Source organism: Patagioenas fasciata, chromosome 6, assembly GCF_037038585.1.
Source record: "Patagioenas fasciata isolate bPatFas1 chromosome 6, bPatFas1.hap1, whole genome shotgun sequence".
Lineage (NCBI taxonomy): Eukaryota > Metazoa > Chordata > Aves > Columbiformes > Columbidae > Patagioenas > Patagioenas fasciata.
Genome location: NC_092525.1, coordinates 37,881,356 through 37,907,588, shown reverse-complemented (window position 1 = coordinate 37,907,588; position 26,233 = coordinate 37,881,356). Strand labels below are relative to the sequence as shown.

The 26,233-nt window shown below is 47.7% G+C and overlaps 1 protein-coding gene across 1 annotated transcript in view; it reads right to left on the bottom strand.

Annotated features, from left to right (window-relative positions):
• Positions 1-8,450: 8,450 nt before the first annotated feature.
• LOC136104098 (ral guanine nucleotide dissociation stimulator-like 1) overlaps positions 8,451-26,233 on the bottom strand; it is a 31,316-nt gene continuing 13,533 nt past the window's right edge. The window contains exons 5-14 of the mRNA XM_071810588.1: positions 13,401-13,616; positions 13,068-13,171; positions 12,776-12,917; positions 12,359-12,445; positions 12,121-12,153; positions 11,000-11,121; positions 10,687-10,765; positions 9,655-9,798; positions 8,756-8,870; positions 8,451-8,569 (exon numbers count right to left, since the gene is read on the bottom strand). Coding sequence (XP_071666689.1) covers positions 8,451-8,569; positions 8,756-8,870; positions 9,655-9,798; positions 10,687-10,765; positions 11,000-11,121; positions 12,121-12,153; positions 12,359-12,445; positions 12,776-12,917; positions 13,068-13,171; positions 13,401-13,616 — 1,161 coding nt within the window. The remainder of the gene's footprint in view (positions 8,570-8,755; positions 8,871-9,654; positions 9,799-10,686; positions 10,766-10,999; positions 11,122-12,120; positions 12,154-12,358; positions 12,446-12,775; positions 12,918-13,067; positions 13,172-13,400; positions 13,617-26,233) is intronic.

Genomic DNA, 26,233 nt, shown 5'->3' with positions numbered 1-26,233 from the left:
CTTGTGCTGCGGCAGAGCCCGGGGCGAGCGCAAAACTGCAAAGTCCAAGCATAACCGCGGAAGGAAAAAGGAAGTTCTTGTCATTTACAGTGATGTTTTCACTTTGCCATTCAATAGATTCGCTATTCTACTAAAGGATTTAAAGAATAGGCAACTGAAATCAAGAACGTGTTCTTCCTGCGCAAGGGGGTTCCTTCCCCAGAAATGTGAATTGTGGTTAAACACACTGGCTCATTTCTCAGTGTTTCTGCTCTTTTTTTCCCTCTTTCTATGGTCAGAGCAATTACACAGCTGAGTGAAAAAATGAGGCTGCTTCGTAGTGAAATAAATAACTTACGCTTTTTCTATGGATAAACAACGTTTAATCCAATTCCTTCATTGTATTCCTTAAACACGTGTTCATTAGAGCACAAGCAAAACAGCGCTGGGTGCTCGGGGGATTCGCTCCGCCCAACGCTCACACCTTTTAACAATAAGAAGTGTGCTTAAGGACAGTAAGGTGTTACATATTCATAATGACCCCAGGAACGCCCATACATATTCATTACCTTTCACGATTCTTATTAAAATGAGTCTCACATAACCCTTTCCACAGTCTCCTCTTGACCCTCCCCTGCTGCGCCTGCGCAGTCACTTGGTGGTTTTGAGGAGGGGTCGTTGGGGGTCTTTGGATGAAGGATGAACATCGTTCAGCTTCGTCACAGTGAACGTTTTACCTTTGGCTCACTGCAATGAATTGCCTGGAACCCAAGCTGCCAAGTCAACCAAAACCAGACTGGCGCCCCCTTTTTGCTGTGAATCTTGGCTCTCTTGTCTGCTCAAGGTTGCAGTTGGTGCTGCAAAACTTCTTATCTCGGCATTCGATGAGGTTCTGTTTTTTTCTTAATACAACTGCTTACATACAGCTCTAAACTAGATATTCATTCTGTGGCTTAAAGTGTTGGTTCGCTAGTAGGCTCTTATTATGTAGTTATATAGTTGACCTTTAAAATGTTAGTTCCCTCTATCAATATAACTTCATGAACAAGTTTCATAACTTTTTACACAGAACTTAACCACCTTTTCCTTTTCCAGGTTCAGAGCCCGTGCCTCCTTTGGTTATATCTGTAAACATTAAACATCTTGGCACGAATCACCACCTCTTTTCTCACAATTCCTCCTTTTTCTTTCTATCCTATTGATTCGTGCTTTGGCTGCAAAGTTAGCCAGCACCTGCCTAGGGGTGGCTACATCCAGTTTGGTGTTATCTTTCAAAATCATTAATTCATACCCCGTTCTTTTTGTTGCCATTTCAGGATCGATAGGCGTGCCTGAGATTTGCATGCCTTGGACTACTGAATGTATTAACTGAATAAAGCAGGGGATCATGCATGGCACAAACAGTTTCGAGACCAATATCCATTAGGTGGATCTGGCCACCAAGTGGGAGGAATAGAGGTACTTGACGAATTTGCCCTCAACATTAACTGACAAGGGGTTCGTCCAACATATTCAGTCATTTGAGACCCTCCACATATCCAGCACGAGGTGACATTTAATTCGCAGTATCACAGTATCACAGTATGTTTGGGATTGGAAGGGACCTCAAAAGATCATCCGGTCCAATCCCCCTGCTGGAGCAGGAACGCCTAGGAGAGGTCGCACAGGAACATGTCCAGGCGGGTTTGAATGTCTCCAGGGAAGGAGACTCCACAACCTCCCTGGGCAGCCTGTTCCAGTGCTCTGTCACCCTCACTGAGAAGAAGTTTTTCTCAAATTTAAGTGGAACCTCTTGTGTTCCAGCTTGATCCCAATACCCCTTGTCCTATCATTGTTTGCCACTGAGAAGAGCCTGGCTCCATCCTCATGGCACTCAGCCTTTACATACTTATAAACATTAATAAGGTCACCCCTCAGTCTCCTCTTCTCCAAACTAAAGAGCCCCAGCTCCCTCAGCCTTTCTTCATAAGGGAGATGCTCCACTCCCTTAATCATCTTTGTTGCCCTACGCTGGACCCTCTCCAGCAGTTCCCTGTCTTTCTTGAACTGAGGGGCCCAGAACTGGACACAATATTCCAGATGGGGTCTCACCAGGGCGGAGTAGAGGGGAAGGAGAACCTCTCTCGATCTACTGACCACCCCCTTTGCAATACACCCTAGGATGCCATTGGCCTTCCTGGCCACAAGGGCACAGTGCTGGCTCATGGTCATCCTGTTGTCCACCAGGACCCCCAGGTCCCTTTCCCCTACACTGCTCTCTAATATGTAATTTCCCAACCTATACTGGAACCTGGGGTTGTTCCTGCCCAGATGCAGGACTCTACACTTGCCCTTGTTAAATTCCATCAGGTTATTCCCCGCCCAGCTCTCCAGCCTGTCCAGGTCTCTGATGGCAGCACAGCCTCTGGCGTGTCAGCCACTCCTCCCAGCTTGGTGTCACCAGCAAACTTGGTGATAGTACACTCAATTCCCTCATCCAAACCGTTAACGAATATATTGAATAATATTGGCCCCAGTACTGACCCCTGAGGCACTGCACTAGATCCAGGCCTCCAACTGGACTCCGCACCATTGACCACCACTCTCTGGCTTCTCTCTTTAAGCCAGTTCGCAACCCACCTCACTACTCTATTGTCTAGACCACACTTCCTCAATTTAGCTGTGAGGATGCTGTGAGGGACTGTGTCAAAGGCTTTACTGAAGTCAAGGTGGACCACATCCACCGCTCTGCCATCATCCATCCACCTTGTTACATTCTCATAAAAGGCTATGAGGTTGGTCAAGCATGACTTACCCTTGGTAAAGCCATGCTGACTGCCCCTAATGACCCTCTTATCCCTGATGTGCCTTGAGATGACACCAAGGATAGGCTGTTCCATTACTTTCCCAGGGACAGAGGTGAGGCTGACCGGTCTATAATTACCCGGGTCCTCCTTCTTGCCCTTTCTGGAGACTGCAGTGACATTTGCTTTCCTCCAGTCCTCGGGCACCTCTCCCGTTTCCCAAGACTTGGCAAAAATGATGGAGAGCGGTCCAGCAATGACTTCAGCCAGCTCCCTCAGCACCCGCGGGTGCATCCCATCTGGACCCATGGATTTACGGATGTCCACACTATTTAACTGCTCCCTAACCCAGTCCTCATCGACTAAAGCAAACTCCTCCATTGACCTGGCTTCATCCGGGGTCTCAGGGGTACAGGGTTCCCCAGGCAGCCTCCAGCGGAGTAGACAGAGACAGAGAAGGCATTCAGTAATTCTGCATTCTCTGTATCTTCTGTGAGCAGGGCACCCACCCCATTCATCAGTGGGCCTACATTGCCTCTGGTATTAGTTTTATCTGCTATGTATTTGAAAAAGTTCTTGCTGTCCTTGACCCCTCTCGCCAGCTGTAATTCTAAGGAGGCCTTGGCTATCCTAGCTGCCTTCCTGCATCCTCTAACAGCAGCCTTATGTTCCTCCCAACTGGCCAGCCCCTGCTTCCATGACCTGTAAACTCTCCTCTTTTGCTTGAGCGTACCCAACAGATCCCTATTCAACCACGCAGGCCTCCTGGCTCCCTTCCTCGACTTCCTACGTGTGGGGATGCTCTGATCCTGAGCGTGGAAAAAGCAACCTCTGAATGCAATCCAGCTCTCTTGGGCCCCTTTTCCTTCAAGCAGTCTTGCCCATGGGATTTCCCCCAGCAATTGCTTGAAAAGGCCGAAGTCAGCCCTGCTGAGGTCCAGGGTTGCAATTCTACTTGCTATTCTGTTACTGCCACACGAGATGCTGAACTCCACCATCTCGTGGTCACTGCAACCCAGGCAGCCCTCGACCTTTACTGCTTCGACCAGAACCTCCTTGTTAGTGAGGATGAGATCCAGCAGTGCACCTCTCCTGGTCGGCTCCTCCACCATCTGCATGAGGAAGTTGTCATCAATGCGCTGGAGGAACCTCCTGGACTGTGGCTGGCTGGCTGAATGGTCCTTCCAGCAAACATCAGGGAAGTTAAAATCACCCACCACAACCAGGGCCTGTGACTGTGAGGCCACTCTCAGCTGCGCATAGAAGGCCTCATCAACTTCCTCAGTCTGATCTGGTGGCCTGTAATAGACACCTACAACCGTATCACCCCTACCAGCCTGCCCCTTGATCCTGACCCATACACTCTCAACTCGTTCCTCATCCGCTCCTGGGCAGAATTTAGTACATTGCAGTTGCTCTCTCACATAGAGAGCAGCTCCACCACCACGCCTGGCTGGCCTGTCTTTCCTGAAAAGGGCGTAGCCATCCATGACCACATTCCAGTCATGTGAACTGTCCCACCACGTTTCTGTAATTGCCACCAGATCATGATCTCCCGACCGAACACAGGATTCTAACTCCTCCTGCTTATTCCCCACGCTGCACGCATTGGTGTACAGGCATTTCAGGGAGCGGGCTATCTTTTCCATAGGATCTATAAACAGGTTTTTCCCTACTCTTGGTAACTGTAATCCTTTGTCTTTTTGCCTTAATTCTTCATATCAATCACTGCTGTTCTGTACCAATTTCTGTTGCTCTTGCTTTCCTTTTAATTCCTGAGTGGCACTCTTAACTAACTCCTCCTTCTACTGATCTTGCACTGCCCCTCCGTCTGAATAGCCCCACTCCCCAGCTTGTGTAAAACAGGTATTCTGTTCTCCCCTAGGGCAGGAGACACAGCCTACAGCCAGTCCACCTTTCCCTAGCTTAGTTGCTACCCATAATTCCTGCCCTTGGATTTCAGACTTCTCCAATTTTGTTCTATCATAACATCCAGAATTAGTATGAGCGTGATAATGTAGAACATATTGGGTTAGTCTCCCTATTCTCACACGCTCGTAGCACTTGGTACAGGGATTGGCCAGGCTAAGTTGGGAACAATAAGTCACCACTGCTAGCAAGAGGATCAGGTCCAGGGTTCTGCACCCCCTGCCTCTCTGGCCGACCAGGCTGCAGCCGCAGCCGAGTTCGTCATCTTCTCGGCAGCAAGGGCCACGTCCCCACCTTTCCTATTTTTGCCGTTAGCGTGGCGACTTTTTATCGTTTCCCAACTCTTGGCCTTCACTTCCCAGGAACAACAGGAGCAACACGGAATGTGGTTTCTCTTTCTGCACTCTGTTCTTCTTATCACTGGTGGGCTCTAAATTCCCATTCACCCCTTCAGTAAATACCTCCCACCATTCTCCGCTATTCTTTTTCTGTTCTTCCAGTGGCGACCGGAATCCTCAACCGAGCCCTGGTTTCCTTATCTTCTGTTCTTAGACATTTCTTACACAATCCTGTCGGGAAGTTCCCTTTGTGGATATGCTTATACCACAGTCCATTTACAACCTAAACATCAAATATAAAATGAGAATTCCATATACAACTCGGTTCAACACATTTAACTATTAAGCCATTCTCATTTTCATTCACATCCATAACACTAATAGTAGTTACATCACCACTCCCGTGTCAATTTCAATTTCAGTTCCCCTGGTTCCTGAGTTACTTTCCAGGTTCTTTCTTCCATCAGGGCTCCTCTAACTCGAGAGACGCGTGTCCATCCTTTCTCTGCCCTCCCAACAGCTGTTTCTGTAGTTAACAAAACAAGAAAAGGCCCCTCCCATCATGGGGTTGGAGTTTCTTCTTTTCAGGTTTTAATTAGTGTTGCCCCCATATCTATCAAGAATTCTACTTGTTTTGTTCTTTTGGGTTTCTTCTTCCCAATGCGGTGAGCACCACCCAGGCTGCTCACCCAGAAGGACTAAAACTGCTTCCCAGTGCAACCCCAAACACCCTTCACTTCAGCAGGTGACCGCACTTGTGCTTTCAGCTCCTGGGCTGGTGTTGTCCGGGCTTTCCCTGCTCAGCACTGACTGTGTTTTGGAAAGGCAGGAGCCAGTGCAAACCCTTCTCCGCTGTTCTGCTCTTTTTCTGCTATTTTTCCCCTTTCCTGTGAAGCTCGGCTGCTCCATGAGTTATTGTGTTCTCCTGTGAGTGTGGGGTTTGTCCTCTGCTGTGGAGCACGAGAGCGAAGCCCCCGGAGCCCCGGCTGGTGCAGACCCCGCAGTGAGGGTGACAGACCCGGAGCCAGGAGCAGTTTCCCCAGGGTGAGGAGCAAGTGGAGCTGCTCACACCAAGGTCACAGGCAGGGTTGGTGCGCATCACCGGTTCTAAGGCTGTCACCAGAACCTGACAACCTGACAACAGTGTGCTGTCTCCCCGGGTAGTTTAAGTACAACCAGAACGCAAGAGGCGGCTTAAATTCGGGGTCGTCTTTTTGCCAGGAGCAGAAAATGCCGTGATGGAGACAGTGGGGAAAAGGTGGAAACTCTCAGACCACGGTGCAGTCTCAGAGAGGAAAAGAGATGAACGAGACACTGATGAGCGGGAAAAGTTGACATATTTATTATAGAAACATTAAAGGTTCTATAGAGATTGAATGTTACATAAAGATCAAATATTTAAATACATTAGCCCCAGATGTAAATTAGTGTTAAAAAGTTCATATATTTATTATAGAAACATTAAATATTATACAAAGCTCAAACATTATATAAAGATCAAACACTAAAATACACTAACTCCAGACAAGAATTGGTGGGAAAACGTTTGCATATTTATTATATAAGTATTAAATATTAAATAAAGATTTAATAGAATACAAAATCAAACATTAAAATATATTAACTCCAGACACAAATTAGTTGTCAAAAAATAATCTATTTATTATAGAAACATTCAATATTATATAAAGATTAAATATCATATAAAGATCAAATCTTATCTAGAGATCAAACACTAAAATACACTAACTCCAGACAAGAATTGGTGGAATAAAGATCAAGTATTTATTATATAAATATTAAATAAAGATTTTGTATTATATAAAGCTTAAATATTAATCCTAGTAACTCCAGATCAAAAACTACTGGAAAAATGTTTACATACTTTTATAGAAACAGTAAATAATATATAAAGATTAAATACGATATAAAGATCAAATATTAAACTATATTAACTCCAGACAAAAATTAGTGGAAAAAAGTTACGTATTTATTATAGAAATGTTACATCTATATAAAGACTAAATACTACATAAGGATCAAATATTAAAATATTTTAACGCCAGACAAGAATTGGTGTGAAAAAAAGTTCACATATTTATTATGTAAATAAAGATTATCTATTAAATAAAGATTATGTATGATATAAAAGCTCAAATCTTAATATACATTAACTCAAAAGAAGAATTAGTGGAAAAAAGTTACGTATTTATTATAGAAATGTTACATCTATATAAAGACTAAATACTACATAAGGTTCAAATATTAAAATACTTAACGCCAGACAAGAACTGGTGTGAAAAAAAGTTCATATATTTATTATACAAATAAAGATTATGTATTAGATAAAGGTTATGTAGTATATAAAAGCTCTAATCTTAATATATATTAACTCAAGAGAAGAATTAGTGGAAAAAAGTTACGTATTTATTATAGAGATGTTACATCTATGTAAAGATTAAATATGACAGAGGGATCAAATATTAAAATATTTTAATGCCAGACAAGAATTGGTGGAAAAAAGTTCAAGTATTTATTATATAAATATTAAATAAAGATTATGTGTTATATAAAGCTCAATTATTAGTATCTATTAACTGCAGAGAAAAAGGGTGGAAAAAAGTTTATCTATTTATTTTATATGCATATATATATATGTGAAATAAAGCTCAAACACTATATACAGAAGAAACATTAAAATACATTAAGTCCAGAGAAAAATGGGTTGAAAAAAGTTGATATACTTATCATATAAATATTAAATATTACACAAAGATCAAATATTATATAAAGATTTAATAATAAAATATATCAACTCCAGAAAATAATTATTGGGGAAGGTCTATGTACATATTAAATAAATATTAAATATTAGTACATTAAATACAATTTTAAATAAATGTTAACTATTAGTACATTTTAAAAATATTTTAAAAATATTAAATATTTCTACATTAAATAAAAATATCAAATAAATATTAAATATTAGTACGTTAAAAAAATATTAAATAAAGCTCAAATATTATATACAGCTAAAACATTTAAATATATTAACTCCAAGGAGAACTTAGTGGAAAAAAGTTTACGTACTTATTCTATGAATATTAAATATTATACAAAGCTCAAATATTCTATAAAGCTAAGCTATTTAAATATAGTAACTCCAAGCAGAAATCAGTAGAAAAAAGATTATATAATATTGAATGTTTCTATAGAAGTATGGAAAGATTAAATATTATAAAAACATCAAGTATTAAAATACATCAACTGCAGACAAAAAATGGGAAAAAAGTTACTATACAAAGCTCAAACATTATATACAGGTCACATGTTAAAAGATATCAACTCCAGACAAAAACTGGGGGGAAAAAAGTTTACATACTCATAATATACACAGTAAATCTTATACAGAGCTCAGCCATTACAATCCATGAAGTGCGGGCTCCTCCTGTGCTGCAGCTTTTCTTCTCAGGACGAAGTCGAAGTTGGCCTGGGTGTTCATGGCGTAGAACACGTTCGCCTTGGGTGGGATGGCCAGCTCTGCAAGAGAGGGAGCAGAACGAGCGTTAACGGGCGCCCCACTCAGCGTTAGGGGTTTGTTCTCACCGGCAGCTGGGACAACGTGGCGATGGCGTTTCTGACGTCGCTTCGCGTGTTACTCTTGCCGGCAAAATGCAGCAGAGCTCTTCAAGCAGCAGCAGCAGCAGCAGAGTTCTGCTTCCCCACCTTTGTCCGCGGAGATGATCTGGACCAGCTCGTAATCCTCAGCCGAGCCAGACTGCAGGTTGTGCTTCTCCATGGCTCGCTGGATGACAGCAGGAGCCTTCTCTTGGTTACTCAGCTGCAAAGAGAGGGTTGCAATGAGGGCTTCTGCTTTATTCACTCTATAATGATTTAATAATTAGCAAAGGCCTGTCCTTCTGCAGACTGCTTGGTCCTGGAACGATTTCGAAGAACTGAAAAATTACAGTGGCTTAGTAACTAAGTCGTAGATTCTGCCAGACACTAAAACACGCTCTTTGTGACACCTGGTGGTGGAGTTAGTTCAAGACAACAGACACTGCTCTAGAAATGCAGCAGGAAATCACAGCCTCTGCTCTCCTGAGCAACCACTCGCAGAGGTGAGACCTTGTTCTCAGCAGCCATCGAATCCGCAGCAAGAGCTGCCCCAGCTGCTCTTTGCAGACATCCATTCATCCACAGTCTCCCCTGCTAAACACTTTCTGTGATGTCCTGCAAAGATTCTGGGCCTTGGAGCTGGGTTTGCTGGGGAAGGGGCACCTTGCGTCACAGCTCACACACCCCAGTGCTGAGCTGGACACACAACAGCCGGCGCTGGCAGAAGAGCAGGGGCAGCAAAGCCGGCACTTGCTCAGAGTGCTTCCCTTGGCTTTGTTGATCAAATACAAGCTTCAATTTCAAGGCCAGAAACCTTGAGAGATGCTCTTTGCAAACCTCTCATTCATCCCCTGCTCCACATGTTTTGATTTGTAACATCTGTCATGTTCCCTGTCAAGGAGGTTTGATCAGGGAATAGGTGTTTCCAAAACTAAAAGCACCATTCAAGTCACCTGGGGTGAAAACACCACCCACAGTCACAGCGCTTTGCTGTTCCCACCACTCACCAGGATGCTCCTGTAGATGTTGCCACTTCTGTCCTCTTCTACGCTGGTGCGGATGATGCAGCTGTCTCCGCTCTGCTGGTTGTAGAGGGGCAGGACTGGCGGCACTTCTTTTGATGGAATGGGAGTCACGGAGCCGGGGCACTTCTTGGAGCACTTGTCACCAGATGGCAGCAAGGGGGGAGATGAGATCAAACACATTCATTACCATTTAATTTCAAAGATCCAAAAGCTAAAGATGACACTCTTCAGCACAACAGCCTTAACGAGGGCTTAGGCAACCCAGTTAAGGCAGTTTAGGTCAAGAGAGCAGAGTCTGCAGGACAAAGCTCCCTGGGAACGGAACCCAGCCCAGACAAGGCTTGGTCTGGGCAGTTCCTGGCAGGTCAAAGCACAGGGCTGGTGAGCTCTGACCTCACCTGCTTCTCACTCGCTCAGCTGCTCTGCCTGCCCCAGAATTAGGCTGGGCTGATGCACATGAGCCCTCCCCCCAAAATCGCCTTTCCCAGAGCTCAGGTCCCTCCATTCCACTGCCAGCAACGCTCCAGTCAAGACCCACAGGCTTGGGCAAGCGCCTGGGGCCTCCGGCAGCGTCAGCAGCCTCGCACAGGCTGTTTGTGCTGAACACAGGGCCCGGGCCCTACCTTGTGCTGAGGCTCCTCAGCAGTGGCGGTGGGAGGGACGATGGTGACGGTGCTGTCCCCAGAGCTCCCACCTGGAGCAGGTTTGGGCTGCGCGTTGACGGGGGTGCTGTGGGCGCTCACCCCCAAGCCCAGGAACGGCCTAGGGGGGAAAAGAAAGCACAACAGAGCTGGGCTGAGCAAAGCTGTCACTTGCTTCAACAATCTGACCTGCTGTTGTGTTTTCCTATCGCGAGTGGCCTATTGCTTGTGTGTGTTTATCAAATTAGACTCTGTCCTTATTTGCACCGCAGTGCTCTGGATCCCCAGCCAGGTTTGTCAGCTGGTGTTTGATTTATTCCAGTTCATATTCAGGCACCAAACCCCCTCCCCGTTGTACTCACAGGCTGAATCTCTTCACCACGCTCTTCTGAGCTCTGCCCGACGCGGTGCTCTTGTCAGCTGCTCCTTCGATTTCACGTGAAAGACGGAAACTGCAGAACGGGCAATACCATTAGTGAAATATCTCAGAGTGGCCATATTTGAGAAGCCCTGGGTCACTCCCACGTCCCAGAGGGTTCATCCCCACAAGGAGGAGCGCAGCTCTGTGCGTGTGTATTTCCACTCTCCGGGAGCAGCTCCTGGCAGCGCAGAGCTCAAGGCTGAGAGAACCTGAACCTGCCTGCGGGGGAAGAAAAGCTGCTTCGCCAGCTGGGCTGAGACCCTACCTCTCCTCATCACTTAAATGCCGCTGCCTCCTAAACCACTGCACGAATTTCTCATCTTGTGCCATGCAATAGCTGTTACATGAGGACTGCAACAGCTTAATCTGTGTGATTACTTCAAACTCCTAAGAAAACAAATAATAAAATAGGAATTCTAATTAGAAAAACAAAGCCAGTCTCGTTAATACACTAAACACACGCAGCAACAGACCCAGGACAAACTGAGTTGGACCCACGGGTCGGTTTCAGTTGAAGAAGTGACTATTTCGAGAACCACTGTTTCAAACGCTGCAACTCTGCAGCTCACCCTTCCCGTCACCCCTGCGTGGCCAGAGCGGCGCCGAGAGAGGAATCCCGCTCTGTACGTAGGTGGTTCTCAGGCACTAAGCAAGGGAAAGAACGAGAGGTGCCTGTGATGACAGCAGAGCCTGATCCTCCCTGGCTCTGTGCACTCACACTTGGCCCAGGGGAACACAAAACGCTGCCCCCAACGTGTGACTGGAACGCGCTGCTCTTCCCTCACTCCGCTTGCACACACACTTGCCCAAAATAATTCTGTCCGAGATCTGGCGCGACTGCCCTCGGACAGAGGAAACCCCGGCACCTTCGCTCCTACTGATCCATGACCAACAAGGGTCAGGCTGGAAGGCAACGCTCAGCCTTGATTTCTCGGTCCCAGGTACCCGCTTTGCTCTCTGCACCTTTTACCCACAACTATTTACTGCAGCACAAGGAAGATGGTCACAGACTGTATCTTGTGGCCAGCAAAGGTCTCACGCCAGCAGGTCTGATTCGCTCCCAGCACACAGAACACGCTCGTGTAACGTGTTCGCGTGAACACCAAACGGGGGGAACGTGCCCCAGACGTAAATCCCGTGGCAGCGAGTGCCCTGCAGCTCCTCTTCCCCTGCTGCCCCCATCTAAAAGGAATTTCTCTTCCCGCGCTGCCCCTCACAGCCCGGCAGAGGTTCACAGCGTGCCGGGGACTGTTCCTTCCTCACCCTCTGAGTAACGTGAGCGCCTGTTGGATACGCCCGAGCAAAGACAACAGGCCTCGCCAAGAGAACGCTCTAGCAGAGAGCGTCAGGCACTAACGATCACAGAACAGTCACCGTTCCACTTACCCTTCGCCGCTTCTCAAAATTGATCAGGCCGCCCTGTTGGAAGGACAGAGAAGGGATCAGAGGAGAAGAGCACAGGCTCAGCTGGAGTTAATCACAAACAGGATGAAGTAGCGAAACCAAGGGACAGGCCACACCTGCCCTGACCAAAGGCTACTACAAAAACCCATTTCCAGCTCTAGGATAAACCACAGCGCTCGTGTACCTAAGTCTATTTGTTAAATATATTGCCCCAAATTACCTCGAGATAGTCCTGAAGGGCTGTGTCCAGCATGACAAGGTCTGTTAGGAAGGTACCCAGGTAAGGTACCGTGCCTTGTGTGACTTCCTGCAAACGGTCAGAGCAATGGTGGGTTAACTGACTGAGAAGTAATAATAATAATAATACTAATTAGAATTCTCCTGTGGAAGCAAACAAAATACAACTCGTCTGCTTCACCAAACAGCACTCTTGTAAATGATGCTTTCACGACATCACCCTTGGTATCTCAGCCAGCAGTTCATGTCTGCACAGAGCGGTATATAAGCCAAAGCGCTCATTCGTAACTCCTCTGCGTCAAATCTCGCTGTGCGGCACCTCTCGCCCCAGCAGAAAAGCCGGGATTTACAGACCCGTCTTCCCCAAAGCACCACATACGGGAGCTCATTGGTTAGGAACAGGGCTGAGCTCGGCTTTGGGTGAGATCATAAGCTGGCAACTCAAGCTAATTCCCACCTTCATCAGCAGCTCCCTGCTCATCGCAAAGTTGTCAGAGTCGGAGAAGATTTCTGAAAGCTCCTCGAACATCAGCATTGTGTCCCTGTACAGGAAAAGATTAAATCATTTAAGTTGTTTGTAAGCACTCTGAATCAGATCAGGGTACTATTTTTTTCTCAAGAATTGTTAACAGTTGGGCACAGAAAAGATAAAAGCACCAAAACACATCCAGTGACACACTGCACAGCCTTACTTTGGAACGCAGGCCCAGGTCTTCTTCAGGCGATAAACCGAGGTGGACTGCAAGGCGGAAACGATGGCCTTCAGAGATGAAAAGTTGTTCAGGACCCTACATTGCTGTGAAAGGAGCGGTCAGAAACACAGGAGCGTTAAACGTCAGCATCACCAATAGTCAGAGCTCTTCTGTCTGCCCCGTGTCCTGCTTGCTGCACATTCTCCCTGCTAAGCGGGCAGCTCTACAAATACTGAGCATCAAAAATATCACTGCCCAACAACCCCCCTGTCCCCTCCCAGCTCCACGGCACCCGCACAAGGAACGTTAAACAGTCGTGAATAAACGCTTTACACGTGCGATACGGATCCACTTCTCCAAGATCTTCGCTCGCTGCTGTGTCTTTAGTTCTTTGCTCTCCAGGATGGTGCTGAGCACGCAGTTGGTGACGGCGTTGAACTGCGAGATGGTGGCTCTGATGCTCTGTGCCAGCTGTTTGTTCTCCTTCTTGTCCCTTCGGGACCAGATGCAGCCCAGGCAGTGGTGGGGCACAACGTTCTGGAAGAGTGTCTAGAGGGAAACAGAGGTGTCCAACTCAGCCTGGATCGCTACTGCCCACAGCAAGAAATGCATGGTTAGAGTACAAACTGCATCTGAATCTAATATGGTATTAAAAGGGAAATATTGATTTTCTCTCCAGTTTAAAATATACACTTTGATATAACTCTTTAGGCCTGACGCCCTAAAAGAACTGTCAGATAAACTGTCCTAGCAAAATAACAGACACCTTTCTATCACTTACTTTACCAAGGGGAAAGATTTCCATATAATGATATTTTTGAAGGAGATTGATACAAATAAGCCAAATTGGAGCATTACAGTTACAAATACTTATACATCTCCAGGTGAGTTGGCCTAAGATACAGTCAAAATACGCTATATCTGAGGGGTCAAATATTAAACTTTGCAAAAGAGGCCACACAGCCTACATTCACACTGTAAAAAAAAAGACAAACACCTTCAGAAGAACTGAAGGAAAAGCCCAATCAATGAACCAAGTTTGGATAACCAAGTTAAGTTAAAAAACAAACAGACAAACAAACAATGAGAAGCCCAGGACTATTTCCGCGAGCATTTCAAGTAATACGTATGATCTACGCACCGCGTCCATGTATGTCAGCTGTTCTGCCACCGGGTCTTCTTGGAACAATGAGAATTCTTCTGGGCCGCTGATCTCCAGTTCCTCTTCCTCATCCGGGTTGCAGGGAGAAAGGCTGTGGAACGCGTCTGGCCAGCGGGGAAAACACGAGTCAGTGAATTTATACAGAAAACAAGTAATCAAAGCAGATATTTGGAAAATCACTACATAGAAGAGCAGAACATGCAAAGGGACCTGCCTGGGGTAACGGCCTCACTGTGCTGCATATTTGAGGGAGAAAGAGAAGGACCCAAAGATTAAATGGGCAAAGAGAAGGTAGAAGAAAAAGAAACAGGGAGAACTGAGCTGTTCAGGGTCTCTTACCTGAGAAGCGCCTTAACCCATTCACTAACCATTCTTTGGGAAGAAAAAACCTACCAACCCCCCCCCAACAACTCCTTATTAACACTGCAGAACTTTGATAATCTACTTGTCAGCATTTATGCATTCTATAGTCTGAAAAACAGCTGAACTGCAAAGAGACAAGACTGCAATTATACCCCCAAAATATTATACTGAATATGCTCTTATGTCCACGTTTCAAGGGAAGAGGAGGAGAAGGGAGCGAGACCAGTTGGAAAGTTAAAACATGCTTTGCTAGTACTACTGATGAGGAGAGAAAGTAATGCAAAATATACAAAACCAATCGTGGCTCCAGCAGCTGCAGGACAGGCCCCCAGATGCCCTGGGCTGGACTCGGCAGTAAACCAGAGCTGGATTCAGGGCTGCAGGGCCTGGAACCACGCCTAGGATGGCAGGCAGGCTCCTCTTCAGATGCCGGCCATGGACGAGGACAGCGAGACCCTGGTGATCTCCCAGTTCCAGATGCTGCACAACGTGGAAAACCTACCGAGCCGGTCACTTTGGGTCCCCTGTTCTGGACGCCCCTCCCGGCAAGTCCGCCCCTCTCACGGGATGTGCAGAATTGATCAGCAGCCTTGGCTGCCGCAGCACTAAGTCTAAACCTGGGCCTTTTCAGCACACCAGTCCTACCGTTATGTGCTCTAGAGCCAACGGGGACTGAAAAACACGCAGCCAATGTGAGAATAATGCATGCAGAAGAACTTAGTCCCCCTACTAAGGCTGGAAGTTGATTCCAGTTTTCATTCACATACCACGTGAGCCCTTACGAATTTTCGGCTCACGGCACAGGAAGCTTTGTGCCCTGGATAAGGGGACATGTCAGCCTTCACGCTGGGAGAACACACAGACAGCAGAGAAAGGTACTTTACCATCATTCTCCTGTTCTTCTTTCCGGAACTCCTCCAGGAGGTTCTGCGCCTTCTTCTCCAGGTCAGAGCCAGGCATGTTCTTCTTCAGATAACTCAGCACCTTCTGCAGACACACGTAGTCAGGTGGCTCTCGGAAATCGTCGGCACACTGGTCAAGCCAGGTTTGTAAAATCGATGCCATCGCACTGTGAGTAAATTCAGAGAGAACACATGGGTTGTATGCAGCAGGTATTGATGCAATCGCATGGATCTGTACCTCATATAACAACAGGAACACTGAGACATTCATCCCCCACGTGAAGGCAGTACGGACACTTCTGTGAGCACAGAATTTAATTTGTTCTTTTTATGCAAGAAATGTTATTAATACTTCATAGGAAACTAAAGGCTGCTTCTTCAATTACACCTTGATAAACCAGCGCAGTCATTCAAAATCATTAAAGATTTTCTCTGCGTTGTATTATTGGATGTTATGAGACAGCTGATACCCGGCCTTTACACAAGCCCCTTGAAGCAAACAGGGCTGTGAATTGTCACAGGAAACAACAGCTCTGCTGCCCACTTCCCGCTCCAGCACCGAACCCTGACTGGGGCTCGCTGGGCGCTGCAAAACCAAACTTACGTCCTGAGCACTGTGCTGGATCCGGGGGAATTCTGCTTTCCATGTTCTTCAGAACCCGAGATCTCCAGGTTTCCGTATCTGAAAAAATGAGATGGCTGTTTAGAGGAACCTCTACTGAGCAACCCAAAGTGCGTAATCCATATACAACTGGCATAAACATATAGATATTGGCATATTCATATACGATTGGCATGAAGACAAGGGCTTCATGCTGGACAATTCCACCGTGGCTGGGGAGCTGTGGCAGAGATGAAGGGTTTGCACATATCCCCCGTGCACTGGTCTTTTATTAAGGGACAAGTTGTATTGGTTTTCTTGTGTCGGTCCCAGTTTGGCTCCTTAGCGGTCAGACCACGCATGCTTTCCCCACCTGGCGCTTAAGCTTTAATGAGATTTGGGATGTGGGCAGCGTGCATTCACACATGGTGTGTTTACGCTGAAATCCTGAACTTTGCAGGATTCTTTTCTGTCAACATCCCCCTGTCGTGTATGATAAATGACGGCTCAGTTTCCATTCTGTCCCGGCTCTCACCTGTCCAGGAGCAGCTCCAGGACTGTGCTGGTGGAAGCAAAGGCCCTGTACGTGGAGAGGAAGATGTTGATGTATGTGAAGTCATTATCGGCAAAGGCCGTCGGAAGCGTCTCCACCAGCTTTTCCAAAGTTCCAGCTTTCAGGGCCCTGCTTTTGCACGTCTCGTCTGGGCTGACAGTGTGTTCTGCAGGTAACTGGTCCCCTTCAGCCTACAAAGTGGAAACAAAGACAAAGCACAAAACTCAGACAGAAGCCAGAGCCCCGACACAGCCTGCACAATGAAACACAGATTCCATTCCACCTTTTCACAGGAATAGTCCATCTCTAGTTACTAAACAATGTTGTCCGTTTGGGCTCTCCAAACACCAAATGCTGTATCAAATACTGGAGGACAATAAAGACATTTCTTATTTAAACAGGCAAGTGTTGCCAGTGCTTAGGCTGTAATCTCATGGTTGGCTTTGAAACTGACCATTCTCTCAGAACAGGGCCAACCATTCAAAAAGCCCGGATGCTTTCTTAGCATCAAGAAGTTGAAGAAAGGTTTATTAGACTTCTTGTAGCATGAAAGATCTAAGTTCCTTCACCTACTGGTACCTCGAGAAGAAGCTACTAAGCAAGATTGCAAGCTTCTCAGTACTTAAAGGAATTGGTAATAAAGCCCAACTCACTCAAAATGAACAAAAACTGTTGTATTCCTTTCAACACAGGTTCTATGAAATTTGCAGTTAGAGCTGCATTTCTCTCAGACACATCCAATACCAGCCAACGCTTTTCAGCTGAAAAGCCTCCAAATCACTCTACAAATGCAGCATCACTAAAAACTCTTCCCATCAGCTGGGAAATGTACCACAGGTCAAAAATACTTTCTAATATTTCTCCTGGTAAAAACAGGAGGCAGAGATGGGAAATCTGCCGCTCAAAGTCTCTATACTACCAACCTGGACACTACACCAAAGCAAGTTCTTATATTATTGCCTTGGATCCTGAAGAAAATGTAGAAACATCGCAACATAACACAAAAGTTCTACCCACCTCCTGACCCTCTGGCTCAAACTGCCACAGCTGCACTGATTGCAATGAAGTGAGGACACTTTAATCAGCTGGGGGCTTGGCCACCATGCCAGCTTTACTTACCCCGAGCCATCTTGCTCCTTCGCTGTCAGTCTGCTGGATCTGCGCTCTTCTCAGGCTGTCGCAGTCAACAGCTCCTTCTTGTGTGTCTTCAGCTCCATCCTCAGTTGTGCTCTGCCAGGAAAAGGGCCAAGAGAAACAAGTAAGAGAGAAAGGAACATGGTCCCTGCACAAGCGCAGGCTGCAGACACCAGCATGCCATCACCAGGATCTCACAACACCTCAACAACGCTCACTTCAGTTGCCACTTTTTAGCTGCCTTTAGTTACCTGGGGCTTTTTGGGCTTTTAACTGAAAGCACAGAGGAGCTGAGTGCACAACTTACTGCACAAGCCAATGAAAGAGCTAAGAATTAAACCAGAGAGCCCAGATCTCCTGAACCCCAGCACTAACAGCTGCTGTATTAACATGCTGATACACGCTGAGGAGCAAAGCACTAGAGAACTGAAAATAGACGTAACAATTGACTTTAGAAATAGATATACTGGTCCCCCTGCAACCACATAATGTTTGTTCTTCATATATAACACTTGAATAATTAAAGTTTCAGGGCTATACTGAGTACCACAGCCTTAAGCACAGCAACAACTCAATTAGAAAGGATCTGAGTGCAGTGCAACCAAATCCTGGTTTGGGGAAGTCGGGGTTTGGGTTTTTTTGGGGGGTTGCTTTTCTGTTTCTTTTTACCTCTTTTATCTCTAAAATAGCCCTATGTCATATAGAACTGTCTGTGCACCAGTGACTTGCCTCTTGAACGCTCTGTGGAACCTCCACATCTTCCCCAGGTTGGTTCCTCACATTTTCTTCCAGGCTTTCTGAAGTCTCCACGTCTTCTTCAGTTGGCTCGCTTGGAGTCTCCTCTGTGCACTCTGCAGTCTCGGTGTCTTCCTCTGTTGCCTTGCTTAGACTGTTCTCAATGCGCTCTGGAGCTTCTGCATCTTCCTCTGTTATCTTGCTGAGAGTGTTCTCGATGCGCTCAGGAGTCTTCGCATCTTCTTCTCTTATCTTGCTTGTAGTCTCGTCAATGTGGTCTGGAGTCTCTGCATCTTCCTCTCTTGTCTTCCTTACTGTCTGCTCAAAGATCTCTGGACTCTCATCAACGCGCTCTGGAGTCTTCTCAATGTGCACTGGAGTCTCCACTTCTTCCTTGGTTGGCTTGGTCAGGATCTCCTCAAGGCTGTGCAGAGACTCCACATCTTCCTCATGTCTCTTCCGCCTGGGTGTCCTCCTCTTCGGTCTGCTCCAACATCTCCAAAGAGACAGGTTCCGAAAGGGGAAGTTCCGAGCCTGTTAGAAAACAACGGAAAAACAGTTTTGAATCACAGATAGCAACACATTTACTTTTAACGTCCTTGCAAAAGTTCCAGGACAAGATCACATGAACCCTGAACTTTAGGCACTATTACAATGCAAAAAACAGACTGTACAACAGGATCATAGAATCATTTTGGTTGGAAGAGACCATTGAGTGAACTGTTAAGCCACCCCTGGCACCGCCCCATGTCCCTCAGAACCTCATCTATGTGCCTTTTAAACCCCTCCAGGGATGGTGACTCCACCACTGCCCTGGGCAGCCTGTTCCAATGTTTAATAACCCTTTCTCAGAATTACAGAATCACAGAAAGTTAGGGATTGGGAGGGACCTGGAAAGCTCATCCAGGTCAATCCCCCCGCCGGAGCAGGAACGCCCAGCTGAGGTTCCACAGGAAGGTGTCCAGGCAGGTTTGAATGTCTGCAGAGAAGGAGACTCCACAACCACCCTGGGCAGCCTGGGCCAGGCTCTGCCACCCTCACCATGAAGAAGTTCCTTGAAATTTAAGTGGAATCTTTTGTGTTCCAGTTTGCACCCATTACCCCTTGTCCTGTCACTGGTTGTCACTGAGAAGAGCCTGGCTTCATCCTCCTGACACTCACCCTTTAGATATCTGTAAATATTAATGTGGTCACCCCTCAGTCTCCTCCAAGCTCCAGAGCCCCAGCTCCCTCAGCCTTTCCTCACACGGGAGATGCTCCACTCCCTTCAGCATCTTGGTGGCTGCGCTGGACTCTCTCCAGCAGTTCCCTGTCCTTCTGGAACTGAGGGGCCACAACTGGACACAATATTCCAGGTGTGGTCTCCCCAGGGCAGAGCAGAGGGGCAGGAGAACCTCTCTGACCTACTGACCACCCCCTTCTAACCCACCCCAGGTACCATTGGCCTTCCTGGACACAAGGGCCCAGTGCTGGCTCATGGTCACCCTGCTGTCCCCAGGACCCCCAGGTCCCTTTCCCCTACACTGCTCATTCCCCAGCTTACACTGGAACCTGGGGTTGTTCCTACCCAGATGCAAGACTCTACACCTTCCCTTGTTATATTTCATTAAATTTTTCCCTGCCCAACTCTCCAGCCTGTCCAGGTCTCTGGATGGCAGCACAGCCTCTGGTGTATCAGCCACTCCTCCCAGCAGGGTGTCATCAGCAAACTTGCTGACAGGACACTCTAGTCCCTCATCCAAATCATTGATGAATATATTGAATAATACAGGCCCCGGCACTGACCCCTGAGGCACTGCATGAGATCCAGGCCTCCAACTGGACTCTGCCCCATTGACCACGACTCTCTGGCTTCTTCCCCTCAGCCAGTTCGCAGTCACCTCACTGCCCGGTCACCCAGACAGCACTCCCTCCCGTTTCTGGGAGGAAATGTTCCCAATAGCCAACCTGAGCCTCCCCCGCCCAACTGGAGGCCGTTTCCTCCCGTCCCGTCACTTGTGCAGGCACCAATTCCCTTTTCTCGCCACACGGAGCTGCCCCCCCACCCCCGGCCCCGTGTCCCCCGCGGCCCCGGGGCAGGGCGGGCGGCGGGGCCCGGCTCGCTCATACCCGTCCGCAGCAGGGCCCGCAGCTGATCCCGCACATGGCGCTGTGTCCGCGTCCGCAGGCAGGGCTGCTGCCGGCTCCGCCAGCCCCGCACTCCGCTCTCTCTCGCACCGACCGCTCGCCCCGACGCCAACGGCGGCGACGGCTCCGCGAGCACCACGGCGACCGGACGCGGCCTCGCGGCGGCACGTGCCGCCCGCAGCCGGCCAATCGCAGCTCGCCGCCGCTCCGCGCGCGCCCCCTTGCCCCGCCCTCAGCCCGCCCGCAGTCCGAGCCCTTGCTCAGCCGGACAAAGCGCCGGGAGCGGGACAGACGGACCGAGCTGGGAGCGTGGGCATCGAACTGTGCGTGGAACACAACTTGTGCTGCGGCAGAGCCCGGGGCGAGCGCAAAACTGCAAAGTCCAAGCATAACCGCGGAAGGAAAAAGGAAGTTCTTGTCATTTACAGTGATGTTTTCACTTTGCCATTCAATATATTCGCTATTCTACTAAAGGATTTAAAGAATAGGCAACTGAAATCAAGAACGTGTTCTTCCCGCGCAAAGGGGGTTCCTTCCCCAGAAATGTGAATTGTGGTTAAACACACTGGCTCATTTCTCAGTGTTTCTGCTCTTTTGTTCCTCTTTCTATGGTCAGAGTAATTACACATCTGAGTGAAAAAATGAGGGTGCTTCGTAGTGAAATAAATAACTTAGGCTTTTTCTATGGATAAACAACGTTTAATCCAATTCCTTCATTGTATTCCTTAAACACGTGTTCATTAGAGCACAAGCAAAACAGCGCTGGGTGCGTGGGGGATTCGCTCCGCCCAACACTCACACCTTTTAACAATAAGAAGTGTGCTTAAGGACAGTAAGGTGTTACATATTCATAATGACCCCAGGAACGCCCATACATATTCATTACCTTTCACGATTCTTATTAAAATGAGTCTCACATAACCCTTTCCACAGTCTCCTCTTGACCCTCCCCTGCTGCGCCTGCGCAGTCACTTGGTGGTTTTGAGGAGGGGTCGTTGGGGGTCTTTGGATGAAGGATGAACATCGTTCAGCTTCGTCACAGTGAACGTTTTACCTTTGGCTCACTGCAATGAATTGCCTGGAACCCAAGCTGCCAAGTCGACCGAAACCAGACTGGCGCCCGCTTTTTGCTGTAAATCTTGGCTCTCTTGTCTGCTCAAGGTTGCAGTTGGTGCTGCAAAACTTCTTATCTCGGCATTCGATGAGGTTCTGTTTTTTTCTTAATACAACTGCTTACATACAGCTCTAAACTAGATATTCATTCTGTGGCTTAAAGTGTTGGTTCGCTAGTAGGCTCTTATTATGTAGTTATATAGTTGACCTTTAAAATGTTAGTTCCCTCTATCAATATAACTTCATGAACAAGTTTCATAACTTTTTACACAGAACTTAACCACCTTTTCCTTTTCCAGGTTCAGAGCCCGTGCCTCCTTTGGTTATATCTGTAAACATTAAACATCTTGGCACGAATCACCACCTCTTATCTCACAATTCCCCCTTTTTCTGTCTATCCTATTGATTCGTGCTTTGGCTGCAAAGTTAGCCAGCACCTGCCTAGGGGTGGCTACATCCAGTTTGGTGTTATCTTTCAAAATCATTAACTCATACCCCGTTCTTTTTGTTGCCATTTCAGGATCGATAGGCATGCCTGAGATTTGCATGCCTTGGACTACTGAATGTATTAACTGAATAAAGCAGGGGATCATGCATGGCACAAACAGTTTCGAGACCAATATCCATTAGGTGGATCTGGCCACCAAGTGGGAGGAATAGAGGTACTTGACGAATTTGCCCTCAACATTAACTGACAAGGGGTTCGTCCAACATATTCAGTCATTTGAGACCCTCCACATATCCAGCATGAGGTGACATTTAATTCGCAGTATCACAGTATCACAGTATGTTTGGGATTGGAAGGGACCTCAAAAGATCATCCGGTCCAATCCCCCTGCTGGAGCAGGAACGCCTAGGAGAGGTCGCACAGGAACATGTCCAGGCGGCTTTGAATGTCTCCAGGGAAGGAGACTCCACAACCTCCCTGGGCAGCCTGTTCCAGTGCCCTGTCACCCTCACTGAGAAGAAGTTTTTCTCAAATTTAAGTGGAACCTCTTGTGTTCCAGCTTGATCCCATTGCCCCTTGTCCTATCATTGTTTGCCACTGAGAAGAGCCTGGCTCCATCCTCATGCCACTCGTCCTTTATATGTTTATAAACATTAATAAGGTCACCCCTCAGTCTCCTCTTCTCCAAACTAAAGAGCCCCAGCTCCCTCAGCCTTTCTTCATAAGGGAGATGCTCCACTCCCTTAATCATCTTTGTTGCCCTACGCTGGACCCTCTCCAGCAGTTCCCTGTCCTTCTTGAACTGAGGGGCCCAGAACTGGACACAATATTCCAGATGGGGTCTCACCAGGGCGGAGTAGAGGGGAAGGAGGACCTCTCTCGATCTACTGACCACCCCCCTTGCAATACACCCGAGAATGCCATTGGCCTTCCTGGCCACAAGGGCCCAGTGCTGGCTTATGGTCATCCTGTTGTCCACCAGGACCCCCAGGTCCCTTTCCCCTACACTGCTCTCTAATATGTAATTTCCCAACCTATACTGGAACCTGGGGTTGTTCCTGCCCAGATGCAGGACTCTACACTTGCCCTTGTTAAATTCCATCAGGTTATTCCCTGCCCAACTCTCCAGCCTGTCCAGGTCTCTGATGGCAGCACAGCCTCTGGTGTGTCAGCCACTCCTCCCAGCTTGGTGTCACCAGCAAACTTGCTGATAGTACACTCAATTCCCTTGTCCAAACCGTTAACGAATATATTGAATAATATTGGCCCCAGTACTGACCCCTGAGGCACTCCACTAGATCCAGGCCTCCAACTGGACTCCGCACCATTGACCACCACTCTCTGGCTTCTCTCTTTAAGCCAGTTCGCAACCCACCTCACTACTCTATTGTCTAGACCACACCTCCTCAGTGTAGCTGTGAGGATGCTGTGAGGGACTGTGTCAAAGGCTTTACTGAAGTCAAGGTAGACCACATCCACCGCTCTGCCATCATCCATCCACCTTGTTACATTCTCATAAAAGGCTATGAGGTTGGTCAAGCATGACTTACCCTTGGTAAAGCCATGCTGACTGCCCCTAATGACCCTCTTATCCCTGATGTGCCTTGAGATGGCACCAAGGATAGGCTGTTCCATTACTTTCCCAGGGACAGAGGTGAGGCTGACCGGTCTATAATTACCCGGGCCCTCCTTCTTGCCCTTTTTGGAGACTGCAGTGACATTTGCTTTCCTCCAGTCCTCGGGCACCTCTCCCGTTTCCCGAGACTTGGCAAAGATGATGGAGAGCGGTCCAGCAATGACTTCAGCCAGCTCCCTCAGCACCCGCGGGTGCATCCCATCTGGACCCATGGATTTACGGATGTCCACAGTATTTAACTGCTCCCTAACCCAGTCCTCATCGACTAAAGCAAACTCCTCCATTAATCTGGCTTCATCCGGGGTCTCAGGGGTACAGGGTTCCCCAGGACAGCCTCCAGCGGAGTAGACAGAGACAGAGAAGGCATTCAGCAATTCTGCCTTCTCTGTGTATTCTGCCACCAGGGCACCCACCCCATTCATCAGTGGGCCTACGTTGCCTCTGGTATTAGTTTTATCTGCTATGTATTTGAAAAAGTTCTTTTTGCTGTCCTTGACCCCTCTCGCCAGCTGTAATTCTAAGGAGGCCTTGGCTATCCTAGCTGCCTTCCTACACCCTCTAACAGCAGCCTTATATTCCTCCCAACTGGCCAGTCCCTGCTTCCATGACCTGTAAACTCTCCTCTTCTGCTTGAGCGTACCCAACAGATCCCTATTCAACCACGCAGGCCTCCTGGCTCCCTTCCTTGACTTCCTATGTGTGGGGATGCTCTGATCCTGAGCATGGAAGAAACAACCTCTGAATGCAATCCAGCCATCTTGGGCCCCTTTTCCTTCAAGCAGTCTTGCCCATGGGATTTCCCCCAGCAATTGCTTGAAAAAGCCGAAGTCAGCCCTGCTGAGGTCCAGGGTTGCAATTCTACTTGCTATTCTGTTCCTGCCACACGAGATGCTGAACTCCACCATCTCGTGGTCACTGCAACCCAGGCAGCCCTCGACCTTTACTGCTTCGACCAGAACCTCCTTGTTAGTGAGGATGAGATCCAGCAGTGCACCTCTCCTGGTCGGCTCCTCCACCATCTGCATGAGGAAGTTGTCATCAATGCACTGGAGGAACCTCCTGGACTGTGGCTGGCTGGCTGAATGGTCCTTCCAGCAAACATCAGGGAAGTTAAAATCACCCACAACAACCAGGGCCTGTGACTGTGAGGCCACTCTCAGCTGCCCATAGAAGGCCTTATCAACTCCCTCAGCCTGATCTGGTGGCCTGTAATAGACACCTACAACCGTATCACCCCTGCCAGCCTGCCCCTTGATCCTGACCCATACACTCTCGACTCGTTCCTCATCCGCTCCTGGGCAGAATTTAGTACATTGCAGTTGCTCTCTCACACAGAGAGCAGCTCCACCACCACGCCTGGCTGGCCTGTCTTTCCTGAAAAGGGCGTAGCCATCCATGACCACATTCCAGTCATGTGAACTGTCCCACCACGTTTCTGTAATTGCCACCAGATCATGATCACCCGACCGAACACAGGATTCTAACTCCTCCTGCTTATTCCCCACGCTGCACGCATTGGTGTACAGGCATTTCAGGGAGCAGGCTATCTTTTCCATAAGATCTATAAACAGGTTTTTCCCTACTCTTGGTAATTGTAATCCTTTGTCTTTTTGCCTTAATTCTTCATATCAATCACTGCTGTTCTGTACCAATTTCTGTTGCTCTTGCTTTCCTTTTAATTCCTGAGTGGCACTCTTAACTAACTCCTCCTTCTACTGATCTTGCACTGCCCCTCCGTCTGAATAGCCCCACTCCCCAGCTTGTGTAAAACAGGTATTCTGTTCTCCCCTAGGGCAGGAGACACAGCCTACAGCGAGTCCACCTTTCCCTAGCTTAGTTGCTACCCATAATTCCTGCCCTTGGATTTCAGACTTCTCCAATTTTGTTCTATCGTAACATCCAGAATTAGTATGAGCGTGATAATGTAGAACATATTGGGTTAGTCTCCCTATTCTCACACGCTCGTAGCACTTGGTACAGGGATTGGCCAGGCTAAGTTGGGAACAATAAGTCACCACTGCTAGCAAGAGGATCAGGTCCAGGGTTCTGCACCCCCTGCCTCTCTGGCCGACCAGGCTGCAGCCGCAGCCGAGTTCGTCATCTTCTCGGCAGCAAGGGCCACGTCCCCACCTTTCCTATTTTTGCCGTTAGCGTGGCGACTTTTTATCGTTTCCCAGCTCTTGGCCTTCACTTCCCAGGAACAACAGGAGCAACACGGAATGTGGTTTCTCTTTCTGCACTCTGTTCTTCTTATCACTGGTGGGCTCTAAATTCCCATTCACCCCTTCAGTAAATACCTCCCACCATTCTCCGCTATTCTTTTTCTGTTCCTCCAGTGGCGACCGGAATCCTCAACCGAGCCCTGGTTTCCTTATCTTCTGTTCTTAGACAT